At 52.1% G+C, this 27,157-nt stretch overlaps 1 protein-coding gene across 1 annotated transcript; it reads left to right on the top strand.

Annotated features, from left to right (window-relative positions):
- Positions 1-441: 441 nt before the first annotated feature.
- Positions 442-25,183, top strand: WNT1 (Wnt family member 1). The gene is made up of 4 exons (XM_032966342.2): positions 442-984; positions 7,066-7,331; positions 20,706-21,049; positions 22,462-25,183. The coding sequence occupies exons 1-4, from the start codon at positions 863-865 to the stop codon at positions 22,978-22,980; spliced, it is 1,251 nt and encodes a 416-aa protein (XP_032822233.2). The 5' UTR covers positions 442-862; the 3' UTR covers positions 22,981-25,183.
- Positions 25,184-27,157: the final 1,974 nt, after the last annotated feature.

Here is a 27,157-nt window from a genome sequence, read left to right as displayed (position 1 = left end):
TACGCGTGCGTGTGACAACGGCGGAGCGCGGGAGCGCAGCGCTTGTCGCTTCTCGCTTCGCGACTTCACGCGAAAGTCGCGTCGCACCCAGGGGCGCTCCCCGAGCTCGAGGTCTGGTCTTGCCCGAGCACGGCTCCCCTCCCTCCGGGCACATCTCACATAGTTCCCCTCCTCCTGCCGCTGCTGCCTGCTGCCTGCCAGCCAGCCAGCCAGCACAACACCTCCCACCGCTCCCCCCACCAACCAACCACCCCTCCATCATCACCACCACCACCACCACCACACCATCACCCCCCTAGGACCACGCAGACACCCTCGCACTCCCGTTAGTCCCCACCCTGTCCATCACTCCCCCCCCCCTACCACTCCCTCCCCCACCATCTCCTCCATCCCCTCCCACCCCCCCACCCCCCCGCGCGTCCTGTAAAGTGAGCAAAAGGGAGCACACTGCTGCGCGCGGAATAGCGGCTCCTGTCTCCGCGTTCTCCCGCGCGAGAAGATTCGCCGCGCTCGATTGCCCCCGCCGAGTCTTGAAAAAGGTCAGCGCTCCGCGCGCGACAGGTCACACGCGCGCCCCGCTCCATCCGCGCGGCCTCTCGCCCGAGACGACCCATCGGGGCCGCGACTCATCCCAACGACGACGGCACCCCGGCCGCATTGACCCCTCGGACACCTCGCGCCCTGGGACATCCGCGGACGCACGGAGCGGAATCGTCTCCCCTTCGTTGAGTAGGGGGGGGGGGTGGGTTGCAAGTGGGAGGTGGTGGTGGTGTTCTCGGCTGCGTCTCCCGTCACTCCTTGGCGCACCACCACCACCACCACCACCCCTCCTCCTGCCCGAGCAGGGGGGCACGGCCACGCCATGCGCAGCCTACCCCTGCTGTCCCCCCTGCCCCTCGTGCTCGTCCTGCTGCCGCTCCTCGCCTTCCCCGGGGGTCTCGGGGCCGCGAGGGCCTCGTCTATCCGGCAGCGCCGGCCGTGGTGGTGGGTACACGCGCGTTCACGTACACACACACACAAAAATCACCCGTATAGGCTTCAACAGACACACACGTGCACTGACACACACATACATTCACTGACATACACACACACACGTGCATACATTCATGCACTAACATACATAAATTTCCCGATATATTATTGCACGCATACGCTTATACATATCCATGCACTTACTTGTAACGATATACTTACAAACACATGTACTTACATGCATTCACTTACACACACACGTGTACTGACATATACACGCGCGTTGACACATATATTCATATGCACACGCACATAACTCCCCTATAGCCTTAGGAGACTGTTGGGGCAAGTGCTGTCAGCGAGTACCTATGCACACACATGCACTCGTATACACTTACACACGTACATACATGTATACGCACGTACCCAAACATACGTGTAATGTTTCTATGGCTAAGTTACACGTGCATGCATTCACTCACTTGAATGCACACGTGCGTTCATACAGGACACGTGCATTCTACTTAGCTGCACATACAAAGCCCCATCTGTAATCTCTACAGACTGTTGGGGCAAGTGCTGTTAGCGAACGCCTATTAAGGCCGGCACGGCGCACGAGGGGGTGATGTGACTCATGGACCTGCAGACTCATACTCATGCGCGTACTAACACACGGGCACGCATTCGTTACCATACATACACACTTGGGTGGTTAAATCGATTTTTGCATAACCGGTAACCATATGAAATCCCTCCCCCCCTACCCACCCTTCGTTCACCCCGCAGTATAAAATGGGTAGACCACCTGATGACAATCGTTTGTTGTTGCGATCGAAACGTCGTGATCTATTATTTTATTTTTTATTTTCCAACTATGTGACTTTACCGACAGAACCAAAGAGTATGAATTTCTACAGTCACGAAAGCCTCAAATCAAGATTAGACCACATATCAGCATGTCGCGTGTGGTGGGGTAAAGTGTGGGTATTACGACCACCTCTTGCCGCTAAAACTCAACTGGAAAACGGTTACCGGTTCGTGACTTTCGGAGGCGGTAATCGATTATCACAACGGTTACCGGTTTTTCACGGTTTGCCGTTTTTGGAACACTATTTTACACGCCTAATTTAACACATTTTTGTATTTGGTGACGCGACTGCTGCTGCTGCTGCGTTGGTGGTGGTGCACAAGCACAGCCAACAATAAGACAATCATCAATAATAACGCCGTGGCCTATAGAACAGGCGACGTTTCGAGCAATTACCCTTCTTCACGGGTTTTTGACGAATATGTTACGCACATACATTAATGCGTGCACAAACGTGCGTTCACACACACACACGAACGCACTTGTCACACAAAACAAAGGCAGAGATCCCCCGTATAGCCTTAACAGACCGTTCGGGCAAGTGCTGTTAGCGAGCACCTATAAAGGCCGGAACGGCACACGAGGGGGGGAGGGGGGGTGGCCAGCACCACACCCGACCACCTTTGTCTCCCCAGTGGCAATGTTTTTACACACCGCACTTGGTACTCATTTGATGCTGAGATGACCTAGGGGAGGCCCAGGGACCGGTTCAGATAATCGTCACCGGTGTTTGCCGTGAGCGGGAATCGAACCCGGGTCACCGGGTGCATAGCGCAGCGCGCTAACCGCTAGACTACCGCTGACACACACACACACACGTCCACACACACACAACCTATCCCGCACGCACGCCGTTACTCGCTGATGCACGTGCGCACGCATCGGATCACACAAGCAAGGACTTGCAGCAGGCTCGCCGGAGACAGAAATCCAGCACAGCAGGGCCGAGCACCGAACATTCCCCATGCTGCCACGCACCACCCCACACATATTCACTCGACCACAATCGTCCAAAAAAAAACACAACCGCCCCTAAAAAGGACGTAGCATATCTCGTTGATAGGGCGACGTTTCTGGCAATGAGGCCTCTTCATAGCTATAGCCCTCCTTCTGAGCTATGTGCTACAAAGAAGGAGCATTGCCCGAAACGTCGCTCATTCCGTACGCGTCCCCTTTCAGGGCAGTCTGAATCGACAATTGGGTAGTTTTAGATATTGTGCGTGTGTGTGTGTGTTTGTGCACCACCGCCAAAGCAGTGTCACAGACACGCGCGCGTATGCGTTTGCTATCCAACGGTTCCACGAAATATATCAATGCCCCGTATATTTTATTCAAGAACGTCCACACGGAGTCTCAAGACTCTCCCTAGAGGAGGGTTTGCTGTATCGTTGCCATGTTTGTCTGACCCCAAACCAACGAGTGTTTGTCACGTTCGTGCTTGCAGTCACGTGCGAGTGACAGGGGCTTTTACAAGGTTCATAGACTATATACGCCACAACAATTGATAGCCCTTTGTCAATCCACTGCTGGATGAAGGTCTCCCCTTTGTCGTGATGGCCTTTGGGGTTCTGTGACCATACTTCACCACGCTGGTCTTGCGGGTTCGGTGAGGTGGGGGGGGGGGGGTCACGATCGGTTCAGATATCGCTCGCCACCGATACTGCGCCGTGACCGGGAATTGAACTCGATCGGCAGGTTCGTAGCGCGGTGCGCTGAACCACTGCGCCAGCGGTCCTACCCTCACAGGTCGTCGAATCATTGCGATTTTCGGTGCTTTTCAAGAACACCATCAACGCCGTCTGAGCGTTGATAGTCCGAGCGACAGTCAGCCACGAGCAGCCGTCCCAGCCAGCAAAGGATTCCGGAGGAACATCTAACGGGTGGCTCCTCGCTCAGGGACAAGCTGCAGCACGCGTGACGCATATCGCAAATATATCAATGATGATGACGACAAATATTGACGATTGCTATGACGATTATGATGACGATGATGTTGATGATTACGCTGACGATGGTGGTGACGAATGATGTGGATGATTACGATGACGATGGTGATGTGGATGATCGTGAAAATGATGATGCTTACGACGATGGTGATGGTTACGGTGACGACAGTGATGACGGACATCGCCATACATCCAAACATCTACAAACGCTCCTCTATTCACCGAATAGGGGAGCGATGTTGGTGAGCGACTCGACGATTAATGACGATCGATTGAAGGCATTGGTCGCCATCGATGACAGTGATGATGATGATGATGAGCAAACGCATTAGTCGTGGCTTCGAGAGCTTTTACTCAAGCGTGCGAGTCGGGGTGACGACTCACTACGCGATGGTGGCCACGGTTAGGGTTTGAGTTGGGGTTAAGTTTAGGATTATAGTCTAGATTCGTAGGTAAGCTATGGATAGAGTTCCAGTTATAGGATTATAGGTAGAATTAAGATTAACTATTTTACCAGGTGAAACCCACTGAGCTATGTAGCTGTTTTTTTTCTTTTTCAGATGCGACCTGGCCACAAATGATGGCTCAAAAAAGTGGCTTATCACGTGGCAATGTATAGCAGCCAAATAATTACATGTCCCGCACGTGTTGGGGTTAGGGTTGTTGGTTATGGTTAGGGTTAGAGGATAGGGTTCATGGATTAGGGGTTATGGTTAAGAGTTAGGGGATAGGGTTAGTGCTCGGGTTAGGGGTTAGATTTAGGGGTTATGGTTAGGGGCTAAGGGTGATGGCTAAGTATGGTGAATCGCGAATCGAGCCTTGGCAGCCCTCTGCGTCTCAGGTGCAGCTCACAACCTCCCCTCGGAATGACGTTCTGCGTCTGTCCAATGGCCCTGCAAGTTAATTCCCCAGCATCCAACCCGAGAAGGGCGTCTCCTCTGGCCAGAAACGTGGAGAGTCCCCTTCCTGCCAGAGCTCCTTGGAGGCGCGAACTCGCCAGGTTTTTTTTTGTTTGTTTGCCGACTCAGCGACTCGACGCGCCCCTCCATCTCCCTCTCGTCGTTCTTTTCGAGGCTGCGCGTCCTCCTCTCGAAATCCCGACTCCTCTCACTCCCGCCTTCCAATGGCGGAGCTAGGATTTTCAGGTCGGGGGGTGGGGCAACCCCTCCAGCGATGAAAAATGATAGAGGAGTTGTTAGTAAGTAAGGAGTTGTTAGTGAGTAAGGACTTGTCCCTTGATTTTCATTCGACGCGTGTGCGGCGATGGCGCGGCCATCGATCGAGGGTCGAATTCGAACCGCGTTGTGTGATCGGCATCGCAGCTCGCTGAAGGTGAATGCCTTCAGGGAAGTCGTGTACTGTATACGCAACTGCGCACAATTCTGAGTCACTTAGAACTGCTTTGCCGTTACTTATTGCCATATATGGACTCAGACTATTGTCCTATCATCTCATTAAGTCCCTGGCACGTAATAATAATATGCTCCACAGTGGCAGTGGGGGTCGCAAAATGCCGATTTATTACTAAAAAAAACCCCAATGATCCGATCGAAATTAGGGATTTCGATCGGATCATTGGGTGGGCACGTGCCACCACCCCCCCCCCCCCAAGTGCTGCCTTCCATCCGTCTCCATCGTTCTCTCCTGCCTCCAGCGCCTGCCCGCATCACTCGCCTGCAGCAGCCCCCAATCGTGTTCAGCCCCGCCCGCGTGCTCAAGCCGACGCACGCGCACGGAGTTCACGCGCTCACGCTCTCCCAGGGTGTTATGGAATCGTGCTTTGGATTTTACTTTTTTGTTTATAATTTTTTCGTGTTGTCGTCGTTGAGGTCGTTATTCGAGCGAAGGTCTTTCCCACGCCACGGGCCCGTGTTTGTCGTGGGAGTTGCTTGACCAGCACTTCGCCACGGCTCATCACCGCCGGTTTGGCGGCGGGAGTTGAGGTGACGAGAGCGGGGTCCAGCTCAGATACCACGCGCCACTGATGTCAGCCGTGTACGGGAATCTAATTTACGCGGGCCGAGTGCGTAATCTACACAGCCCACACACTCTCGTGCGACAACCGCTGTGAGCGAATCGCCAGCAGCGCCCCCGTCCTCGTCAGAGCTCGAGATCTTCTCGCTTGGATGGACGATCACCACGCAAGAGATAGGTTGCTACAGGCTGCAGGGCTACGTGCTGTGCAGCAGAGGGCAGCGCAGTGGACTCACAACTTATTCTGTCTTTTCACTTCTTCCCATGCCTATTTTCCCCTGCGTTCCCAAAGCCACCGTGAACAGTGCAGAGAAATATGGTCAAAGAGCTCCTCTCCCCCCCCCCCCCCACCTTCCCACAGACCCGCATGGAGTTGAGAGGCCCTCATCCAGCAGTGGATTGACAAAGAACCTTGCGTGTGCATCGAGGAATCACCATGCGTCATCGCACTTACCAGGGCTGATTTCGTAAAAGATGTGTTCCGGTTGGATTAACTGGCTTGAAACAAAAAAAACAACAGACATTAGTCTTTGGGAAATCATTCATCAACCGCGTCATTTATAGAAGCGCCTCGCGTATTCATCTTTGCGAGAGTACAAACAAACAAACACAAACCCCCCAACACGAACATACATTTCTGGCAGAGGTAGTTACATCTCGACACCGCCCACCTGGTCTCAATTGGTGGTTGGCGATGGAGAGGCATCGCCACAGTTTCGCCCAAAAAAAGCAACATTCCACGAAAATTGACATTCGGGCCACGGTCTGCCCGACGCATCCTTGTGTCCGCTATCCAACTCAGATGTATGGTGTAGGTATGCGCTGGTGTCCATGTGTGTATGTATGAGTGCACTCCTATGTCTCTGTGCGCACGTGTCTGTCTGCGGCTATATTTTGGGGGAGCCGTGGCGCAGCAGTAACCGCACTGTGCTAGAAACCAGGCGACCCGAGTTCGATTCTCGCTCACGATTGATCACAGTGGCGAATATTTGAACCGGTCCTGGGCCTCCCTGAGGTCAATTCAGTTCTAAATGAGTACCTGGTGCGGTGTGCAAATGTCGCCACTAGGGAGACAAAGGCGACCGAGCGTGGTTCTGGCCACCCACCCCCTCGTGTGCCGTGCCGGCCTTCACAGGTGCTACTCGCTAACAGCACTTGCCCCAACAGTCTGTTAAAGGCCACACACGGGGGACATGCGTATTTGTCTTTGGGTGTGCAAGTCTGCGTGAGCTTCTGCATGTTACCCCCTCAAATCTCTGCGCGTCTGATCATCTCTGGCCGCGCTGCGTATCCCACCCAAAGGGGCATCGCCCAGTCGGGGACCCCATCCAACCTGCTGCGGGCCCACGGAGGCCCTGCGGCCGCTGCGGAACCCACGGACTTGGCGCTCGCCCCGCTGGGCAAGCGGCAGCGGCGTCTGGTGCGGCACAACCCGGGCGTGCTGCACAGCGCGCTCGCCTCCGTGCACACGGCCGTCCGCGAGTGCAAGTGGCAGTTCCGCCACCGGCGCTGGGACTGCCCCACCACGGGCAGCGGTCCCGACATCTTCGGCAAAATCTTGCAGCGAGGTGAGCGGTGTCTGCGTGCGCGTGGTCTCCCACTCCCCCCCCCCCACCACTTCCCCCACCCCCACACTCCTCCCCCACTCACCCTCACTCCCCCCCCACTCTCACCCCTCTCACCCCCCCGCTCCCACCCCCGCACTCCCCCCCAACTCCCACCCCACTCCCCCTCACTCCCCCTCACTACCCCCCACTCCCCCCCCACTCACCCCCACTCCCCCCCACTCTCACCCCTCTCACCCCCCCGCTCCCACCCCCGCACTCCCCCCCAACTCCCACCCCACTCCCCCTCACTACCCCCCACTCCCCCCCCCCACTCCCACTCCACCCCCAAATCCCCCCACTCCCTCCCCACTCCGACCCCCACTCCCTCCCCACTCAAGTTTCAAGTTTCATTTATTAGGTATATAGCCCTGTGAGCCATGCGGCTCTTGAGTCGGGTGCAACCGCAACAAATAAAATATGAACAGAGAACATCTTAAAGCGACGAAGCGCAACAGAAACATCCTGGGATAAACCAGCAAATCTTCCATAAAAAAAACACCGTATTACAACGCTGTGTGCAAAAATCCCAGCGTGATGCAAGACAAACAATAACAACCATAAGACAATTTAGATTCAAGTTATCAGGCCAACTCCCCACTTCCGCAAAGAAACATGGCTTAACCATATGTTTTAGAAATCACCAAAATAAAGCTATCAAATGCAATGTAACAACAGTAATCATAGGAACTTTGATTCAAATTTAACAATAAACGATATACATAACATGTACGAACAAACTTGCAGCCATGTGTGTCAGCATGACACTCCCCGTGTATGATGTGTGAGTGAGTCAGTGTATGATGTGTGAGTGAGTCAGTGTATGATGTGTGAGTGAGTCAGTGTAAGATGTGTGAGTGAGTCAGTGTATGATGTGTGAGTGAGTCAGTGTATGATGTGTGAGTGAGTCAGTGTAAGATGTGTGAGTGAGTCAGTGTATGATGTGTGAGTGAGTCAGTGTAAGATGTGTGAGTGAGTCAGTGTATAATGTGTGAGTGAGTCAGTGTAAGATGAGTGAGTGAGTCAGTGTATGATGTGTGAGTGAGTCAGTGTATGATGTGTGAGTGAGTCAGTGTAAGATGTGTGAGTGAGTCAGTGTATGATGTGTGAGTGAGTCAGTGTAAGATGTGTGAGTGAGTCAGTGTATGATGTGTGAGTGAGTCAGTGTAAGATGAGTGAGTGCATCACGGCCTCCTCCCCACCAACGCGGCCTCCTCCACGCCATCACGGCCTCCTCCCCCCCACTCCCCCCCAACTCCGCCCCCCCACTCCCCCCACTCCCCCCCACACAGTTTGAGACGTTATTAGTTGCATTGCCATTTCTTTGTGCGTGTGGTGTAAAGTTCGCCGTTGCGTGTGCGAATATCGAACGTCACGTGGAGGGATTCCGATAGGTAGTTCTGTTATATCTGCTTCCGCAGGCTGCTGTGTAATGCGGAGTGATGCGCTGCTCAATGATGAATCTCGAATGGATTCATTTCAGCACAATTTTGAATAGAGTTCAGCGGGTGGTAGAGTTAGCGCTGCGGTTCGCGGCACTGCGCTATGAACCCAGCCACCCCCGTTCGATTCCCGACCACGGCTCACATCAGTGGTGATTTTTGAACCGATCCCTGGTCCACCGCGTCAATAACCAACGACGGTGGAAGATGCCTCCATCCAGCAGTGGATCGTCAAAGTGGATGCACACATTGACAATTGGACGACACTCGACAATCTTCGGAGGCCACACACACACAAAGACAAAGATTCCCCATCTAGAACTTGAACAAACTGTTGGGGCAAGTGCTGTTAGCGAGCACCTGCGAAGCCCGGGGCGACACACGATAGGGTGGGTGGCCAGCACTACGCCCGACCGCCTTTGTCTCCCCAGTGGCGATGTTTACTACACACCGCACTGGGTATTCATTTGAGGCTGCGTCGACCTAGAGGAGGCCCAGGACTGATTCTGATAATCATCACTGGTGTTGGCCGTGAGCGAGAATCGACCTCGGGATTCCTTCACGTGACATTGCAATATTCACAGACTCAACGCCGCACTTACACACAACATCCTCCGACAGAGAAATGCCCGTTAGACTCATGACGTCTCTAAATTCTCTTCGTGCTATGAGGAAGAGTCATTTCCCAAGACGTTGCCTATCATATATTTAGGGTTTTTTTCCTTTTAAGGCCAAAGTGGTATCGACGAACGTAGGTACAAAAATAATAATAATAGATCACGACGTTCCACACAAGCACCTGAAGACGGTTGCTTGTGTGGCTATTTAAACGTCGTGATTTATTATTATCTTTCTACCTACGTGACTTTACCGAAAGAACCAAAGAGTATGGATTCCTGCAGTCACGAAAGCTTCAAATTTAAGATTGACGCACGTGTTCAGTTTTTTTGTAGCTTTTCATTTGCGCTCACACACCACTGTCAACACAGAAGCAGCAGCAGCAGCATCAACATCACTTAAAACACACACACATATTAATCATATTATACTCTTTGGTTCTTTCGGTAAAGTCACGTAGGTAGAAACATGAAATTAAACTAAAAATAATGATTAATTAAGAGTATGGGTTCCTGCAGTCACGAAAATTTAAAAATCCAGATTAATCATATTATATTAGGAAACAAAAAGTTTTGCTGGCTTGCTGGCTGACAGTCAATTCCCGAGGGGGGGGGGGGGGGGGTGTGGGGTTGTTGAGACCGTCAACTCCCTGTGCACTGCAGGACCGGCTTTAATCACGCTCGGCTGACACCAGGATCCGAATCGCAAGCGTCCCCGGCGGTGCCGGCTGAGTGCCTCCGATACCCGGGGACCCAGCGGCTCACCTCTTGGATTGCCTTGATTTAAAGCCAGGCGAGGGCGAGTACGCTGTTTCGAGGACCTCCTCGGAGGAGGAAATCAATACATCGTACGTGAGTGTCGGTCGCAGATGTAAATAAATAATAAATACACGTTAAACGCTATAACAATCGATGCGCGCGGGGGTGAGGGGTGGGGCGGGGGTGAAATGCGCTAAACTCTACGTGCACAAGTCTTCGTCACTCCACCGCTCGATGTGCGCGTGTATGCACGTTCGAACTTCTTTCACGCCGTACGTAGCCAGCCGACGTCAATCGGAGGCGCGCGCTAATCGGAGGTGTGGGTGACGGCCTCCCCACGCCGTGCCCGCGTTGGTTACTTGGCCATACTTTACCACCTAGGTCAGTGCGTGGGAGTGCCGGTGGGGGGGGGGAGGAGGAGGGGGGGGGGCATTGGCGTTGAGTCGGAGCGCACGCAGTGAGCGACAATTGATGTCGCTCCACAGCCGCTCTCTGCGTTGCCACAGACAAAGGCAAAGGTCCCCCGTATAGCCTCAACAGACCGCAGGGGCAAGTGCTGTTAGCGATCACCCATGAAGGCCGGCATGGTACACGAAAGGGGTGGGTGGGCAACACCACGCCCGGCCGCCTTTGTCTCCCCCGCACTCCACCCGCCCGCCCGCTCCCACCTCCCGTTCTCGCCCAGACTTTGCTGTGAGTCGAGGTTGCCTACGGAGGGGGCTCTTGAGCAGCGATTCTCAAAAGCCACCGCAGCAGAGAGATGTGGTTTGGGGGTTGGGGGGATTGGCCGGAGGGAAACAAGCAGACCAAAAACCATCTACTGCCGAGCTGCGAGCGAGCTGCGACGGTGAGGATGTTGTCACGGCGACGATAGCGATGAAGAATGTCGATAGTGCAATATGATTTGATGATGGCTATGGGGTGGAGGATGATGTGTGTTGGCAATCCTGCACGATCAGCGTCATGGTGTCCATCACTGCCCCCCACCCCGTGTGTGTGTCAGGGGGGAGCCGTGCAGTGTGTGTGTGTCAGGGGGAGCCGTGTGTGTGTCAGGGGGAGCCGTGCAGTGTGTGTGTGTCAGGGAGAGCCGTGTGTGTGTGTGTCAGGGGGAGCCGTGTGTGTGTCAGGGGGAGCCGTGTGTGTGTGTGTGTGTCAGGGGGAGCCGTGCAGTGTGTGTGTGTCAGGGGGAGCCGTGTGTGTGTGTGTGTCAGGGGGAGTCGTGCAGTGTGTGTGTGTCAGGGGGAGCCGTGTGTGTGTGTGTCAGGGGGAGCCGTGCAGTGTGTGTGTCAGGGAGAGCCGTGTGTGTGTGTGTCAGGGGGAGTCGTGCAGTGTGTGTGTGTCAGGGGGAGCCGTGTGTGTGTGTGTGTCAGGGGGAGCCGTGCAGTGGGTGTGTGTCAGGGGGAGCCGTGTGTGTGTGTCAGGGGGAGCCGTGCAGTGTGTGTGTCAGGGGGAGCCGTGTGTGTGTCAGGGGGAGCCGTGTGTGTGTGTGCCAGGGGGAGCCGTGCAGTGGGTGTGTGTCAGGGGGAGCCGTGTGTGTGTCAGGGGGAGCCGTGTGTGTGTCAGGGGGAGCCGTGCAGTGTGTGTGTCAGGGAGAGCCGTGTGTGTGTCAGGGGGAGCCGTGTGTGTGTGTGTGTCAGGGAGAGCCGTGCAGTATGTGTGTGTGCCAGGGGGAGCCGTGCAGTGGGTGTGTGTGTGTGTGTCCGGCTATCTGGGGGGGGGGGGGGAGGCGATGGCGAGTTTGTCTGCGCGATGCGGTGTTTGTGGCGAGCCGAGCGCCCTTCCGTCAGACACTCGAGAGGCCGCGCGGTGTTTGTCGAGGCGGCAGGTGCCGAGGGTCGGGGCGTCGCAATCCGGCCGGCGTCTGGGCCTCGCTCCCTGCATCCGTCGCTCACTCGCGCCGCGCGCGTGAGAACTCCGCGCGTGGCGCGATGCGCCGGACCTGATTCCAGAGACGGCAGAGGCGGAGGAGCGGAGGACGTTCTGTGCGAGATGATTGATGGACGGATGGAGAGAGAGAGAGGTTTTTTTTTTCAGTTTCTTTATTTTGGTATAGCCCTGTGAGCCATTCGGCTCTTGAATCGGGTGCAACCACAACAAACAAAAAAACTAAAACACGAACAAGAAAAAAACATCTTAAAGTGACTATGTGACTGTGCAAACAGAAAATCCATGGAAAAACAGCAAAAATATTCCTGGAAAAAAAAGCACCGTACACCAACGCTGTGTGCAAAAAATCCCAGTGGGATGCAAGTCAAACAACAACAACAACCACAAGACAACTTAGATTTAGGCCATCAGTCTAACTCCGTACTACAATAAAATACACATGTCCAAACCAAAAAACGTTTTCGAAATGACCAAAAAATAAAGCCATAATTGCAACGTAACAGTGATCATAGGGACTGTGACCGACTTTTTTTTACAATAAACTACATAAATAACATGTAACACCAAATCCTAGAGCCAGAGCTGAGAGAGCGAGAGAGCGTCGGGGGCCGTAGGACTGCGAGGTGGGCTGGGTGCAGATGCAGCACTTGTCGTAGTTAAAAAAAAAAAACAATTACATAGAAAACATGGGGAACATAGACATAGAGCAGGGAGAGAAGGGGTAGAGAGAGAGAGAGGGGGAGTAGAGAGAGAAGGAAGGGGTAAGAAGGAGGAGAGCAGAGCGTCAAATATCTCGTGAAATCTTTAATTTAAACTGCGGGGGGGGGGAGGGGGGCAGATAAAGCAAAGCATTGAAAAAAAACGAAATGATGAACGAAGCAAAGTGCCGACTACACCGAGCATCTTTTTGTTTCCTCTGATCGTAAAAAAAGAGAGCGAGAGACAACCAGAGAGAACGCGGGTGGGGGTTAAGAGAGGCGACCGAGATGGAGAGAGTGGAGGGAGATGGATCGACACATCGAGAGGGAGGAGGAGGAGGAGGAGGAAGGGGGTGGCTGTGGTGGAGGGGTGGGGAGGGAGCTTAGTCGTCGAGAGCTGGCTGTTGGGGTCGGCGAAGTGGGGGGTGTCGTCGACTGGATGGAGAGGACACGAATAGGGTGGGAGAGTGACAGAGAGCGAGAGAGGGAAGGGAGAAGTAGAGTATCGGGGGGGTGGGGGTGGCATGGGAGAAAGAGAGCGTGAGAGAAGTTGAAGAGAGAGTTGGCGAGACGGAGAGAGCGCGCGGTGGAGAGAGCGCGACACGGGAGAGAGTGCACATTCGTTACAATAACAAATGGCACGTCACTTAAAACGCGAAGCTAAGTGGCACACGGTGATTTTTCAAAAGGGATGCTTCTCGTTTGAGGTTAATAATGGTGGCTCGTCGGGGTGAGGGTTGTACGGGTGGTGGAGTGGTGTGGGTGGGTCATAATGTCCTCGTCAGAGACTATAAGCTGCCATCACCGCTTCGATCCTGCGTTAGAATCCGGGTTTCCAGCCATTCTTAATCAAACCGGGTTCTCAAGAGTAGCTGGTTGATGGTCTTAGCCCGGTCGCCAATGACTCACACAGAAACCCATAGACTCACACAGAAACCCATAGACTCACACAGAAACCCATAGGCTCGCACAGAGACCCATCGACTCCCACAGAAATCCATATACTCACACAAAGCCCCATTGACTTACACTAAAACCTACAGACTCACACACAGACCCATAGACTCACACAAAAACCCAGAGGCGCTTACAGAGACCCATAGACTCACAGAGAGACCCATAGACTCACACAGAAACACATAGACTCACACAGAAACACAGATTCACACAGAAACTCACAGACTCACATAGATAACCATAAATCGCATAGACGGAGTTGTGATTGGACCGGGTTTTCATGTGTAGCGAGTTTCTCGTTTTAGTCTGGTCACCAGGGAATTGCAACGAATCTCGCTACACGCCCCTTACATTGCTCCGTTAGATGGCAGTGGCAATGGCCAATGTCACGAGGTCGTCCATCTTCACTACGTGGTGGTGGACGACCGCCAACTCAACGCCTTAACTGAATGTCGTTTTAACTTAATTCGGCAAATATGTTTTCCCAACTCCGAGGACTTCAAACGATACCCTACGATAGCTGACGAACGGAACATGTGAGAAGGCACAGCTCCCCCCGAGTGTGGAGAATAGACAATTGAAATAACCTCAGACGTGGCTCTGTGATATCAACTTCCCGAGGCCGTTGTCGAACGCACTATTTGGTAATAATGCGTTGTCAGTGGTGCAAAAATACAAATGGCAACAAAAAGCTCAACATATTGTCTACTAAGAGTGTAAAAAATATGGTAACGTTTCGGGCTATGGTCCTCCTTCATAGCACGTAAATAGATAGGCCATAGATATAGAGTGGATTCGAGTTATAGACTGCATGCGCTTTTAACACCGTGTGGCCTGATAGAGATGATTATTTTTGTTATTTGCTGGTGAAGATATTTAAAATTGCCATTTGAATGTCAGAGGGTAATGCACTGCTCTCTTTCTCTCTCTGTCTCACCACCACGAGGCTTTGCTTCATAGGGATCCATAGCGGCAGCTGAGCTGTGAAATATTTGCCCGTGGGGGTTCGAAGGGAGTTTGAGGAATCAAAATATTCCACTGGTGAAATATTAAAAAGTATTTCACGAGAAATGAAGGTCCGCTTCATCACAACTTTGAGATGTTAACAACCTCGCCTGGTGTAGAGGAGGTTGGCCGGTCGATTCCGACACTGACGCCTGCTGTATATTTGCAGTTTGCGGTGTCTCTCTCCCCCGTGGTTCGTGTGGATTTTTCTCCGGATCCTCCGGTTTTTCCCTGCACATTCAGAATCAATGTGCGCTTAGAGTATTTGGCCGCTATACATTTCCACACGATGATAAACCACTTTCTTTGACCTATCATTTGTGGCCACGTCGCTTAAGAAAAAGAGCTATAGAGCTCAGTGCGACTTACCTAATGAAATAAAATGATAGTTTTTAATTAAATCTAATTCCCCGCCAAAAAAACCCACACAAAATATTATTACTTGAATGCAGGGTCGCGTATGTTCCGCGTGCCTCTTGCGGTGAGCCGCTGGCGATAGAGGCCGGTCTAACCACGATTACTTGGAATCCGTGAGCAACACTCTTCGTCAAACATTAATGGGGATGATTGAACAGCGACGCGGCTGAGACAACGCTCTGCTGCTGCTGCTCGTGATGAAGAGGAGGGAGGTGGGGTAGAGGAGGTGGTTGATGGTTGATGTTGCTGGGCGGCTAGTGAGGTGGTGGTGTGGTGGGGGGTAGAGCATTTGGAGAGAGGTGGGGGGAGTGTTGTGGGAAGGGACGCGGGAGGGAGGGGTGATATAGTGGGTTGTGTTGTGACCTCGTGGTAACGTGGGAGTGAGGCTGGCGTGCGTGCGGCGTGTGAGCCAACCAGCGAGCGCACACATGCTCACGCATGTGCAAGGAAGGGGCGCCCGTGAGTACACGGCGCATTTTTATTGCGATCGGCATGCGGGCCCGGGTTGCTATAGGCAGCTGCCGGGCTGTGTTGTCGGCTACCTGGTGCTGCGTGGCAGAGGGCGCTGCGGCACACAACACAGCGTTGTACTGCACTTGTACGCTCCCCGCGTCTATGATCTCCGCTGTCGTGCCGAACAGCGTGGAGAAGCATGCCACCCCCCCCCCCCCCCCAAAAAAAAAGAGAAGCCGTGTATTGACGGAAGGGCTCTAGCGAGTGTAGCCATTCTTTGACTTATACATTTTCGCGATTCAAGCATCGTTCTTTTTTACATTCTGAAGTGCATGTAGCGGCCTCTAGTGGCTACAGTGGGTCGCGTTAGCCATACAATATATTAATCTATTCGTAGCATTGCTCGATTCGCTGCTGCGCGTATAGCGTCTCAACAAGATCGATCGTAATCCGCGAATTAATGCATCGTTCCGCGATCGCACAAACCCGGATTCGAACCCAAATCCTTAAGCGGTGCCGGCTCAACACTCTGACCTCTGAGCCACCCCCACCCCCCCCCCCCCGAAACCCCAAATGGCAATGCGAGTGTCACAGCGTGCGAGTTCTGGAGAAGAACTCGCACGCTGTGACGCAGGGCATCTGCACCTCAAATGCATTCCATAGGCCAGCACCGTACGCCGCAGGAGGACTGCGAGTAAACAGTGAACGCGCTCTGAGAAGAACACTGAGCGGCCCTGAGCCACTTTCGTATTCTTTGGTTCTTTCGGTGAAGTCACGTAGATTAAAAAAAATGAAAATAAAATATAGGAATGTTTTATTATTATTATTTTTATTTTTTCTACATGACTTTACCGAAAGAACCAAATAGTATGAATTCCTGAGGTCGCGAAAGTTTGAAGGCAAAAAGTTCCACACATTTCCATGGCGGGGACCAGTTTATCTACGCGACGACCGCGATACAATTCATACAAAATTGTATGGATTGTATCGACCACGTGCAGAATAATTGGCTAAATGTAACCTTCTCCCCCCCCCCCTCCCGGGACCTAGATCCGAACTTGCGACCCTTTCGATTTGAGCGCTCGCATCACACCGCCACCGGCTGTCTGTCGGCTTTAGCGGCACACTTCATGCGAGGCGAATTGCTCGGTTCGCTGATTGCGAGGTTGGTGTACGGGGTTCCTCGCTTTATGCGGTAGATGCGTTCCAAAAAAAAGGCGCACAAAGCGAAACATCGTGAGACAGCAGCGCGGTGTGTTCTCGCTCGTAAGCGCTTTATTGGTGTTTTTTAAATTTATGTTATTAATGCATTTTTGTAATAAAAAAAACATCAAGGACAAACAGAGCTATAACTACGAATCGGCGTTCTACGGGGTCGCGCTAAGCGAGGTCTGTCTGTACACGCACTTTGCTCTCCCTCCCCCGCACCTCCGATTAGCTCGGTTGGCTACGTACGGTGTGAAATAAATTCAACATACTTACGTACGTGCATGTAGTCCCACGTGCAAACTCCTCTCCTCATCGCATCAACTTCATTACAACAAGGTCACCCTGGAGAACGATCAATAAATAGCTTAATAACAAGTGTAATGTTCGGAACCATGAGTCTTCTAGTACTATTATGGCTTCAGCCCACTCTAAAAAAAAAGCAAATAAATCAATTTCGATTGTCGAAATATTTGAGGAATCTCGAGTCTTGCCAGATGTGCTTCGTCCATTGATCGTAAATTCCTCGAGCGTGTGGAAGCCGGCGTGCTCTTAAATATACAAGGCACCCCATCATGCGCCACACTCCTCCTCCTCCTCGTCATCATCATCGTCATAATAATCGTCATCATCGTCATCGTAATCATAGTCGTCATCATCATCGTCATCATCGTCATCGTAATCATAGTCGTCATCATCACCATCACCGCTGCCGTCGGTGTGATCCACATCATCGGAGTGAACATCGTCATACCTCGCGTCGTGTCTGCCATCATCAACATCACCATTGTCGGCATCGTCATCGTTGCTTGTCTCCATCATCATAAATCGTCATGAGCAGCAATAATCGGCGCCGTCCTCGTCATCATGGCCATCATCACCATCGTCGTCAGCTACTGCCCATCTACTGCTGCTGCTGCTGCTTTCGCTCACGTGCTGCAAAGCATCGGTGCGGCAGAAGACGTCAACTTGAGGCCGATTCGCAACTTGCAATAGCGGCGATTGATTCTCTTGGAGCGGAGCTTGTCGCGCGAAATAAAACAAGGGATGACTGTGAGGGCCGCGCTCAAACCTCGACAAACGGCCGCACACTGCCCATCTTTTCCTCGGCTGCCGTTCAAAAACGGCGTGCGCACAGGTTGAGCCGCGCTATCGTTCTTTAGAGAGAGAAAACAAACAAAAAACACACAAACGCGCGTGTGTTTTTGAAGAGACGACGCTCATCCGAATAAGACGTAGAAGTGGAGATTCTGGAACCGTGCCTGGCACTCGGTGAGACCTGAGTTGAGCGAGCGAGTCATCGAAACCGGTGATCGATAGAGCAGCGCTTAGCACGCCACCGCTACGATCCCCGGCGACCCGAGTTCGATTCTCGCAGTGACGATTCTCTGAACAGGTTCTGCACCCCCCCCCCCCGTTCGTCGACTCAGCCTCAAAAATTACTTTGTGGGAAGTGGACAGTATTTGTCCTCTGGGTGTACTCGCTCCCGTCATATGAACGAGGAATTTCCACCGCCGGCTCCGTGCTGCGAGCAGGAGAATAACGCCGGTTCACAATCGCCGGAACTGGAACTCAATCGGACTTGTGCATGGCGGGCACCGCTGTGGCTAAGAAATGTTAACTACCTCGCCAGATATACAGGAGTTCGTGGGTTCGATCACGTACCCTGACGCCTCCTGCTATATATTTGGAGTTTGCGTGTCTCCCTTCCCGTGGTCGCGTGGATTTTTCTCCGGGTCCTCCGGTTTTCCCTTCCACATTTAGAAATGAGCACACGTTTAGAGTACCTGGGTGCTTTGAATGTCCACGTGATAAGCCACTTCGCTGAGCTATCCTTTGTGGCCAGGTCGCTTCTGCAAAAGCGCTACGTTGCTCGGTTGGCCTTATCTAGTAAAATAACTAACTACCAGTGCCTTGTACGCGTCCGTCAATTGGCCGATGTTGAGCTTCCCTTTTCTCCTCGCTGTTTTATATATTTCTACGCGTGGGTTATTTGCCTGGGACTGCCGGGAGATGGCAGTGCCATGCCACGGATTGAATCTATCTGTGCGGAGCTCTGAGTTGTTGTGTCCTAGTATGCGCGGGGTTTTCCATGTACTGCAGTCTCCACCCACGTGCTGAAAACCCTTTTGTACAGGACTCGGGGCGAGGGGTTTCTTGGGTAAATATAATGCATTATGTAATGTTGAACTTGTTCAGCACCGTACGTAGACAACCGTTCTGATAGTAGGTGCGATGAAAGAGAAAATATCGGTGGTCGTAGTAGTATTGGTTTAGTGTAATGGTCCTCATGCCTCTTCATAAATAAGCGCAGCGCGTGCGTCCACGTTTGTGAACGGCCCGTGGAAGAAGGCATCATTGAACTACTTCTCACAACTTATCAGATGTCTTTGGTGTGACCCCTATTAAACGCACGCGAGGGGGGAGCACGTCTCCACACGCCCCTTTGCCACGCAGATAAATGTGGAGCCTCTTTCGCAGCGTACGTGGCCAACCGCTATAATCACATCGCAGTAACAACAACAAAAACACCTGCAGCTGAAATGTAACCGATTTAGGCGAACACCAAATGCGATCGGCGTTTTTATATCGTCACTGGTAACCAGGCCGGGATCATTGACCCCCCGCCACTCTTACGAACCCAGCTTCATTGGCGGGGGCAACTGAGGTCCGCATCGAACCCCAACATCCCAGCGGTGGTGCCGGCTCCATGCTCTGACCCCTGGGGTCAACCGGCCGGTCAATCGACCGGACGGCCACCTTCTCACGTGCGCTACTGAATGTGGGGGGGGGGGGGGCGGGGATTGTCGCTTTCCCCCTGCCGCTTTGCTTCCTGACGGCTGCCAGCAGCATCGTGGCGACTTCCATGCCAGGCCAGGGAGGCAGTGAGCTCCAGGCCGTGTGTTCTCTGCGGAACACGTCAGGCACTACCGATGGGAGAGCGGGCGGGGGATAACAGAGCTTTAGCAAAGCACGGTGCCTGGACTGTATTCACCAGAAGATGAGTAATGGCTTGTGATTACGATGATGGCGAATACACAATGGTGATGATGATGGTGGTGATGGTTAGGAATATCGAATGTTGTTGGGTAGACGCTGACGTGGTATTTCATTGAGGGACTGTGTGTTTCCTCTGTATGGTATGGGACTTTTGTTGTTGTTTTACTGCTTTCCCGAGATGGGAAATGATGTACTAATTAAATTTGAACTAATATATTTTGTTGATTTAAGGGGCGCCAGGGTGGTGTGATGCTATCTTCCTCGCCTGGTACGCAGTAGGTCGAGGGTTCGATCCAGACCCTGACACCTGCTGCTATATATTTGGAGCTTGCGTGTTCTCCTCGTGGATTTTTTTTCTCCGGCTACTCCGGATTTTCCTACACATTTAGAAACATGCATTTAGATTATTTAGATTATTTAGCTGCTATAAATATCCACACGATAAGCCTATTTTTTTAGCTATCATCTGTGGTCAGGTCGCTTCTGAAAAATAAGCCAATGGATGAGTGGCCTTTACCTGGTAATATAAACATAGTTTAGTTTTATTTGTATGTATTTTTTCAAAGTAATTTGTTTACCTTAGCAATACTTTGCACTCCTATCGTGTTTTGCATGGTTTGTTGTAACGTTCTGACCCGCTGGACATCTGTGAAAAAAAGCTTTACAGCTCATCGGAATCGTCCCAGTATAAATAAATACTCTCATTCCGATAACGACTGGATGCATTCAAGGCTGCTGAGAGTCGACCTTCAACGAGCAGTGGATAGACCACGGCTGATGCTGGCTGGCTTTCTGCGTGCAGGATTCCGGGACTCGGCCATCTAGCAGCGGATAGGACCATGGCTGATAACAATAATAACAATGACGACATGACGATTGGCTGGGTTTGCTTGCAGGCTGCCGGGAGACGGCCTTCATCCACGCCGTGATGAGCGCGGCGCTCGCGCACGGCGTGGCGCGCGCCTGCAGCGAGGGCAGCATCGCCTCCTGCACCTGCGACTACGGGCGACGTGGCCGTGGAGGTCCCGACTGGGAGTGGGGTGGCTGTAGCGACAACCTGCCTTTCGGAACTCGCTTCGCCCGGGAGCTGGCGGCCGGGGGAGGAGGTGGCCGTGGCCGTGGTGGTGGTGGTGGAGGAGGTCGTGGTGGAGGTCGAGGTCGTGGTGGTGTGGCCGGAGAGCGAGGAGGACGCGACGCACGTGCGCTCATGGATCGACACAACGAGGAGGCGGGCATGCGGGTGAGTGTGGCTGCGTGTGTGTGAGGAACGACAGTGTAGCGGTTAGCGCGCTGCGCTATGAACCTGGCGACCCGGGTTCGATTCCCGCTCACGGCCAACACCAGTGACGATTATCTGAACCGGTCCCGGGCCTCCCCTAGGTCGACTCAGCCTCAAATGAGTACCTGGTGCGGTGTGTAAACATCGCCACTAGGGAGACAAAGGCGGTCGGGCGTGGTGCTGGCCACCCACCCCCTCGTGTACCGTTCCGGCCTTCATAGGTGCTCGCTAACAGCACTTGCCCCTACAATCTGTTACAGGATATATGGGAGATCTTTGTCTTTGACGCGTGTGTGTGTGTGTTCATGTATGTTCATGTATGGGGAGCGGTGGTGTTGCGGTTAGCCCACTGTGCTACGAACCTGGCGACCCGGGTTCGATTCTCGCTCACGGCCAACACCAGTGACGATTATCTGAATCGGTCCTGGGTCTTTCCGAGGTCGACTCAGCCTCAAATGAGTACCTGGTGCGGTGTGTAAACATCGCCACTAGGGAGACAAAGGCGGCGGAGCGTGCTGCTGGCCACCCACCCACCCCCTCCTGTGCTGTAAAGGTCGTCATAGGTGCTCACGAACAGCACTTGCCCTAACAGTTTATTAAGGCTATAGGGGGATCTTTGTCTTTATTGTTTTTTTGTGTGAGGAGCCAACACCAGTGGCGATCATCTGAACCTGGTCCTAAGCCTCCCGTAGGTCGACTCAGCCACAAATTAGTACCACTGCATTCACCGCAATGGTGTAAAACGTTGTGTTTTACATAATTTAAATACTACGGACGTCAAAAATCCTCCGATGTCATTCGCAAGGGTTAGACCAGGGGTGGGGAACGTCCGGCCCGCGGGCCGTGTGAGGCCCGCGAAATCATTTGGTGTGGTCCTGCCAAGGCAACCGCAGGCGGGACTCGAAATTCAATAAATCTAGGAGCTTTTTTCATAGCAACATCATCAATACCAGCTAACATCATCACACGCCTTACCAAAGAGAAGCAGTTCCAGCCATCACATTAGGGGTGAGTTAATTAAATGTTTGACCAAATATAACAGGCTCATTTTTAAGTTGATCATTTTGTATGGCCCGCGAATGATGTTATAAATATCCAAATGGCCCTTGGCAGAAAAAAGGTTCCCCACCCCTGGGTTAGACCGTGGTGTGCCGGCGTTATGGCCCAAGCGTACCAAATTTGAAAATTACCAATTCACCACCCCCCCACCCCCACGCCCTCTACCGTGAACACTTGGCAGGACCCTCTTGCAAAAAAAGTTGTTTTTCCTGGGTAAAAAACAACAACAACAACAACAACAACCTCACATCTTCCCCTCTGCCCCCCCCCCTACCCACCCCCTCATCGCTCGCTCGCCTCGCTCGCTGTCTCAGACCGTCGACTCAGAGATGCGTCGCGAGTGCAAGTGCCACGGCATGTCCGGCTCGTGCGCCCTCAAGACCTGCTGGCTGCGCCTGCCCCCGTTTCGCGCCGTCGGCGACCGCCTCAAGGAGCGCTTCGACGGCGCCACGCAGGTGGCCGACTACGGCCGAGAGGGCAACCGCGCCTCCAAGGACTCCGATCGCGGCGGCGGCAGCGGCGGCGGCGGCGGCCACCTGCGACCCGCAGATCCGGCGCACAAACCGCCGGGAGGCCGCGACCTCGTCTACGTGGACGAGTCGCCCGAGTTCTGCCACGCGGACACGGCGGGGTTGTCGTGGCCGGGAACCCGCGGTCGCGTCTGCGTCCGCGGCTCGCCGGGTCTCGGCGGTTGCGAGCTGCTGTGCTGTGGGCGCGGATGGACGAGCAGGGAGGCGCGCGTGAGCGAGCGGTGCCTCTGCACCTTCCACTGGTGCTGCACCGTCACGTGCCAGAACTGCACGCGGGTGGAGACTGTGCACGAGTGTCTGTGACTGCCTGCGGCGTGACAGCGGGTGGGTGGGTGGGTGGTGGGGCAGAGGGAGGCCGTGGTGGTGTGATGGGTGATGATGGTGTTGGGTGATGCGTTGCGACGAGTGATGGTTTGGTGTGACGAAGTTGGACTCCTCTCTCGCCGCCGTACCGAGACAGAAACGATTAGAATGAGACGGCATCACGAGACGGATAAGTTATTCGATTATTGAATCGAGTCGTGACGCCGAATCATGACAAACGTATCGATTTGCCTATGGATGTTGAACTTCTTTCGCGCCGTACGTCGCCAACCGCGCTCATTTGAGCTTGCGGGGGAAGGACAACAAACTTAACGAAACAAAAGCTGTTCCGAAGCAATGAATTTCCGATCCGTATTGAAAAGTGCATAGCTCCATTGGCTTCCGAATAAGTGACCGGTTGTGTCACGCGTCACGAGGTGAGCGTCCCTGTGGGCGATGGGCGATGTGTCGTGTCATGGGTGACGTTTGAACGGGTTCCGTGGTGGGTGAGGAGCGTGCGCCTGATGTGCGAAGATGGTGTGAAGGACTGTGCCCGATGGCTGATGTCCTATGCATCGTGAGTCGTGGCGTGTGCGATGAGCGACGCTGTCACCATCCATCCTGTTCTTCAAGGGACACAGCGATCCACCCTCCCTGCCAGGGATTCTTAGTTTGTTCTCTTCTGTCGAACTGCATAAATTGTAAATAATCGCATGATTTCACGCATGTATTGTGAATGTAAGCATCGCATTTAATTGACTTGTTTTTTGTTCTTGCCTAGAAACACTGGTTTAACAAATGCTGCTTGAAAACATTGGGCCCTTAAAATGTTTTTTTTTCTACTTCACCCTTAGGTGGACAAGGAGGGATGAGAGAGTCTCCTCATTCGTCTGTTTGTTCGTTTTATTCGTCACGTAGTGCGTACAGCGAACAGCAACGTGCCTGTCTGTGTGAAGGCCTACGAGGTTTTACACGCTGCATTTTTGATGAGCTTCTTCGACAGGCCGGTCATCTTTAGGGTGTAACTAACACCGATAAGCGGCGATGTTTTTCAATCGATCGTCCCCCCCCCCCGCCGCCTCCTCCACACGCGCGTGTAGTCGAGTCAACAAACGAACACGGAAAATCAAAAATGGGGAATTGGCCGAAACTTTCGGAAGCAGTGACCTCTTGAAAAAGTCCCGAATCTCAAAGAAGCTTCCCAGCCTGTGTCAAATGGAGGACACCTGCTTTTTATGACATTTTGCAAGTGTGATATCTGTTTCGGTAGCAGTAATGTCATTGCTTGACACATGTAAGCTGACTCGATTATGTGCCCACACGTTTAAAATTGTTGGGGTAAAATTACAATTGTGTACATGAACAGGCCACGTACGTAAGATTACTCATGCTAGCCTCATAGGGATAATTTACAGCCTACTTTTAATTGTACGATCTACCCACACAACGAGCGTTATTCTTATTTTCAGCCAATGAATCTACCTGGGACATTTTTTGGCAGTATATTAAAATATAACAACGGGTTTTGTCCTTGATTTGAAGCTTTCGTGGCTGCAGGAATCCATACTCTTTGGTTGTTTCGGTAAAGCCACGTGGGTAGAAAAAATAATAGGTCACGACGTGTCGATCGCAACAACAAGCTGAAGACGGTCGCTTGTTGTTGCGATCGAAACGTCGTGATCTATTATTATTTTTTCTACCTACCACGTGACTTTACCGAAATAACCAAAGTGTATAGGTTTTACCCTTGAAAATAGGGTTTCCCCTTTCTGGCAATAAAACAGGTGTTAAGATGTTAAAACACCAAACAGAATCCCTTTTCAAGGAATCCTGTCTGCATGAACCACACGTTCCTGTGGCGAACATGCAAAAACAAAACCATGCTCTAATAATGATTTAAAGCGTTCGTGACTGCAGGAATTCATACTCTTCGTAAAGTCACATAGATAGAAAATATTTTTTTATTTTACCTAAAGACCCAAAGAGTATGAATCCTGCAATCACGAAAGCTTTAAATAATTTTTAGAGCATATATGCTCTAATAATATATGGCATTGTCTTTGAAACTGATTGGTCCACATCAGAGACATCTTTCTCTAGGGCCTAGTCTCAAAGTGTTAGGACCAGAGAACGCCAAAAGACGACCAGCACAAAGACAATGATCACTATCAGGACATTTCTAGCTCGGAGTGAGCAGTTACAATATGCTACAATATGGTTAATTGAAAAGGGATTTTGTTTGGTCTTTGAACATCTTAACACCTGTTTTATTGGCAGAAGGGGTAAAACATATTGTTAGAATCTACCTGCTGTCAACACAAAGCTACGTTGTCGACAACGACATGTGCGGGTTATCTACGTTGTAACAGGATATTACCCCTCAATGCAGTGTCCGGGACAGACCCACGTCATGACGAACCCGTAGATACACGACCATCATTACCACCACCACCACCACCATCATCATCACTACCACCACCACCACCATCATCAGCACGATCATCACCGTGACGATCATCGCCTGTGCGATCACACAGCGTGTAACGTAGCGCAGAGTTCACACTCAAACACTTGATCGTTACGTTGAATAACGTTGCAAAAGCACACACGCGCACATCGTCGATGCAATGCGCTCTTGTAATTTATAAGGCGAGTATATTGGCATTTTGATGGGCATTATAATAAGTGATTATTACTCAATTTTGGCATCCAGTGTCGTGTTTTAGTTTCCGCTATAGGTGTAGCTACGTGAATTCCAAGTCCGAATATTTGTAAACAAAAACACGAATCCCTTCCCACTTTATGCGTTCACGGACTATTTTCACCCAGGCTTTGTCCGGGGTTCGTGACCCCGAACAAATGATTTCCGCTCCCTGCACACCACATCCAGGATACCTCTCGCCGTGGCTGTGGGTACTGCTAGTCACGTGACCACCTCCTGCAATGTGCCAGTGACCCGCAAAAAATGTTCAGCGAGAAACGAAGTTCTGCTTGCGCGAAACGACTCGCACACACGTGGATCTCATACTCACGAATGAGCAGACAAGCACACACGTGGCGCGAGGTGCGTGACCCGTTACTCGATGTTAAGTACCTTGGTAGTTCGTTTCACCTCCTGTCCTTAGCGATTGAATGACTTCTCTCGAGTGAGCAATCGCGAGTGGACTCGTGAATTTTGCTACTTTTTGTTTTGAATTAACAACGGGTGAATGCGGTGAACTCCAGTGACGGTGGGGGAGGTCACGTGAACCCATGAAGTGCAGCACAACATTGGTGCTTACGTAAGGGCGATCTGTTCGCGCGTATCGCGAGCCAGAAGAGTCGATACGAATCCATGAATAAATGCATCATCATCATCATCATCGTTCGCTAAGATTCATCCACTGCTGGATAAAAGATTTCCGAAACTGTCTGGCGATGGCAACGATCCATATAGCTCGGGGGGGGGGGGGGGGGGTGGTCAGCAACTCTGCGGATCCAGAGCCGCGCGTGGCTCTTCAAGCGACTGACTGCTTCGTGCCGTTATTCGTTTTGGACTCGGCCGTCTCGTGTTCACCACCACAACAGTGCATAGCGGCTCTTGTTAATATTGAGTTGCTTGCTTATTTTTTTTATATATATACTGTATACCAAATTCGAAGAGAATGGATCTTCTTGTTATGTCCGTTGCCGACCCCTGATCTATCTCATGCGCGCGAGCTGATTTCATCACTTCCATCTCTTCGACGTCTTCTCTCCCTTGCTTAATGCTGTCCCGATTACCTAAGCACGTGACGATGAATGCCTCCCCTCGATTTGACGGGCTCGTCACACCGGCATTGCAGCGCATGGAGAGGCTACAAACGCTTTTTTAGGTAAGATCGCGCAAATGTTAAAATCGGAAGCGGGAAGACGTCTTCAGAATTCTGGCAAAATCGCCCGATGAGGCTGGTTGTAATTACTAGCGAAACTTCGTTTTCAAATTGTAAATGTATTGGGTTGACTCTCCAACACACCGGTGTGCTCAAGTAGCAACTAATAGGTACGATCTTGATTTGAAGCTTTCGTGACTGCAGGAATCCATATTATTAGGTTCTTTCGGTAAAGTCACGTAGGTAGAAAAAAAATAAAAAAATAGGTACGTTTTGTTCACATGACAAGCCTTACTAATTGGCTGTGTCGGGCGGTGATAGCTTAA

This window comes from Petromyzon marinus, chromosome 2, assembly GCF_048934315.1.
Source record: "Petromyzon marinus isolate PM22_M1 ecotype Great Lakes invasive population chromosome 2, UKy_Petmar_22M1.pri1.0, whole genome shotgun sequence".
NCBI classification, from domain to species: domain Eukaryota; kingdom Metazoa; phylum Chordata; class Hyperoartia; order Petromyzontiformes; family Petromyzontidae; genus Petromyzon; species Petromyzon marinus.
This window is presented reverse-complemented; position numbering and strand designations above follow the sequence as displayed.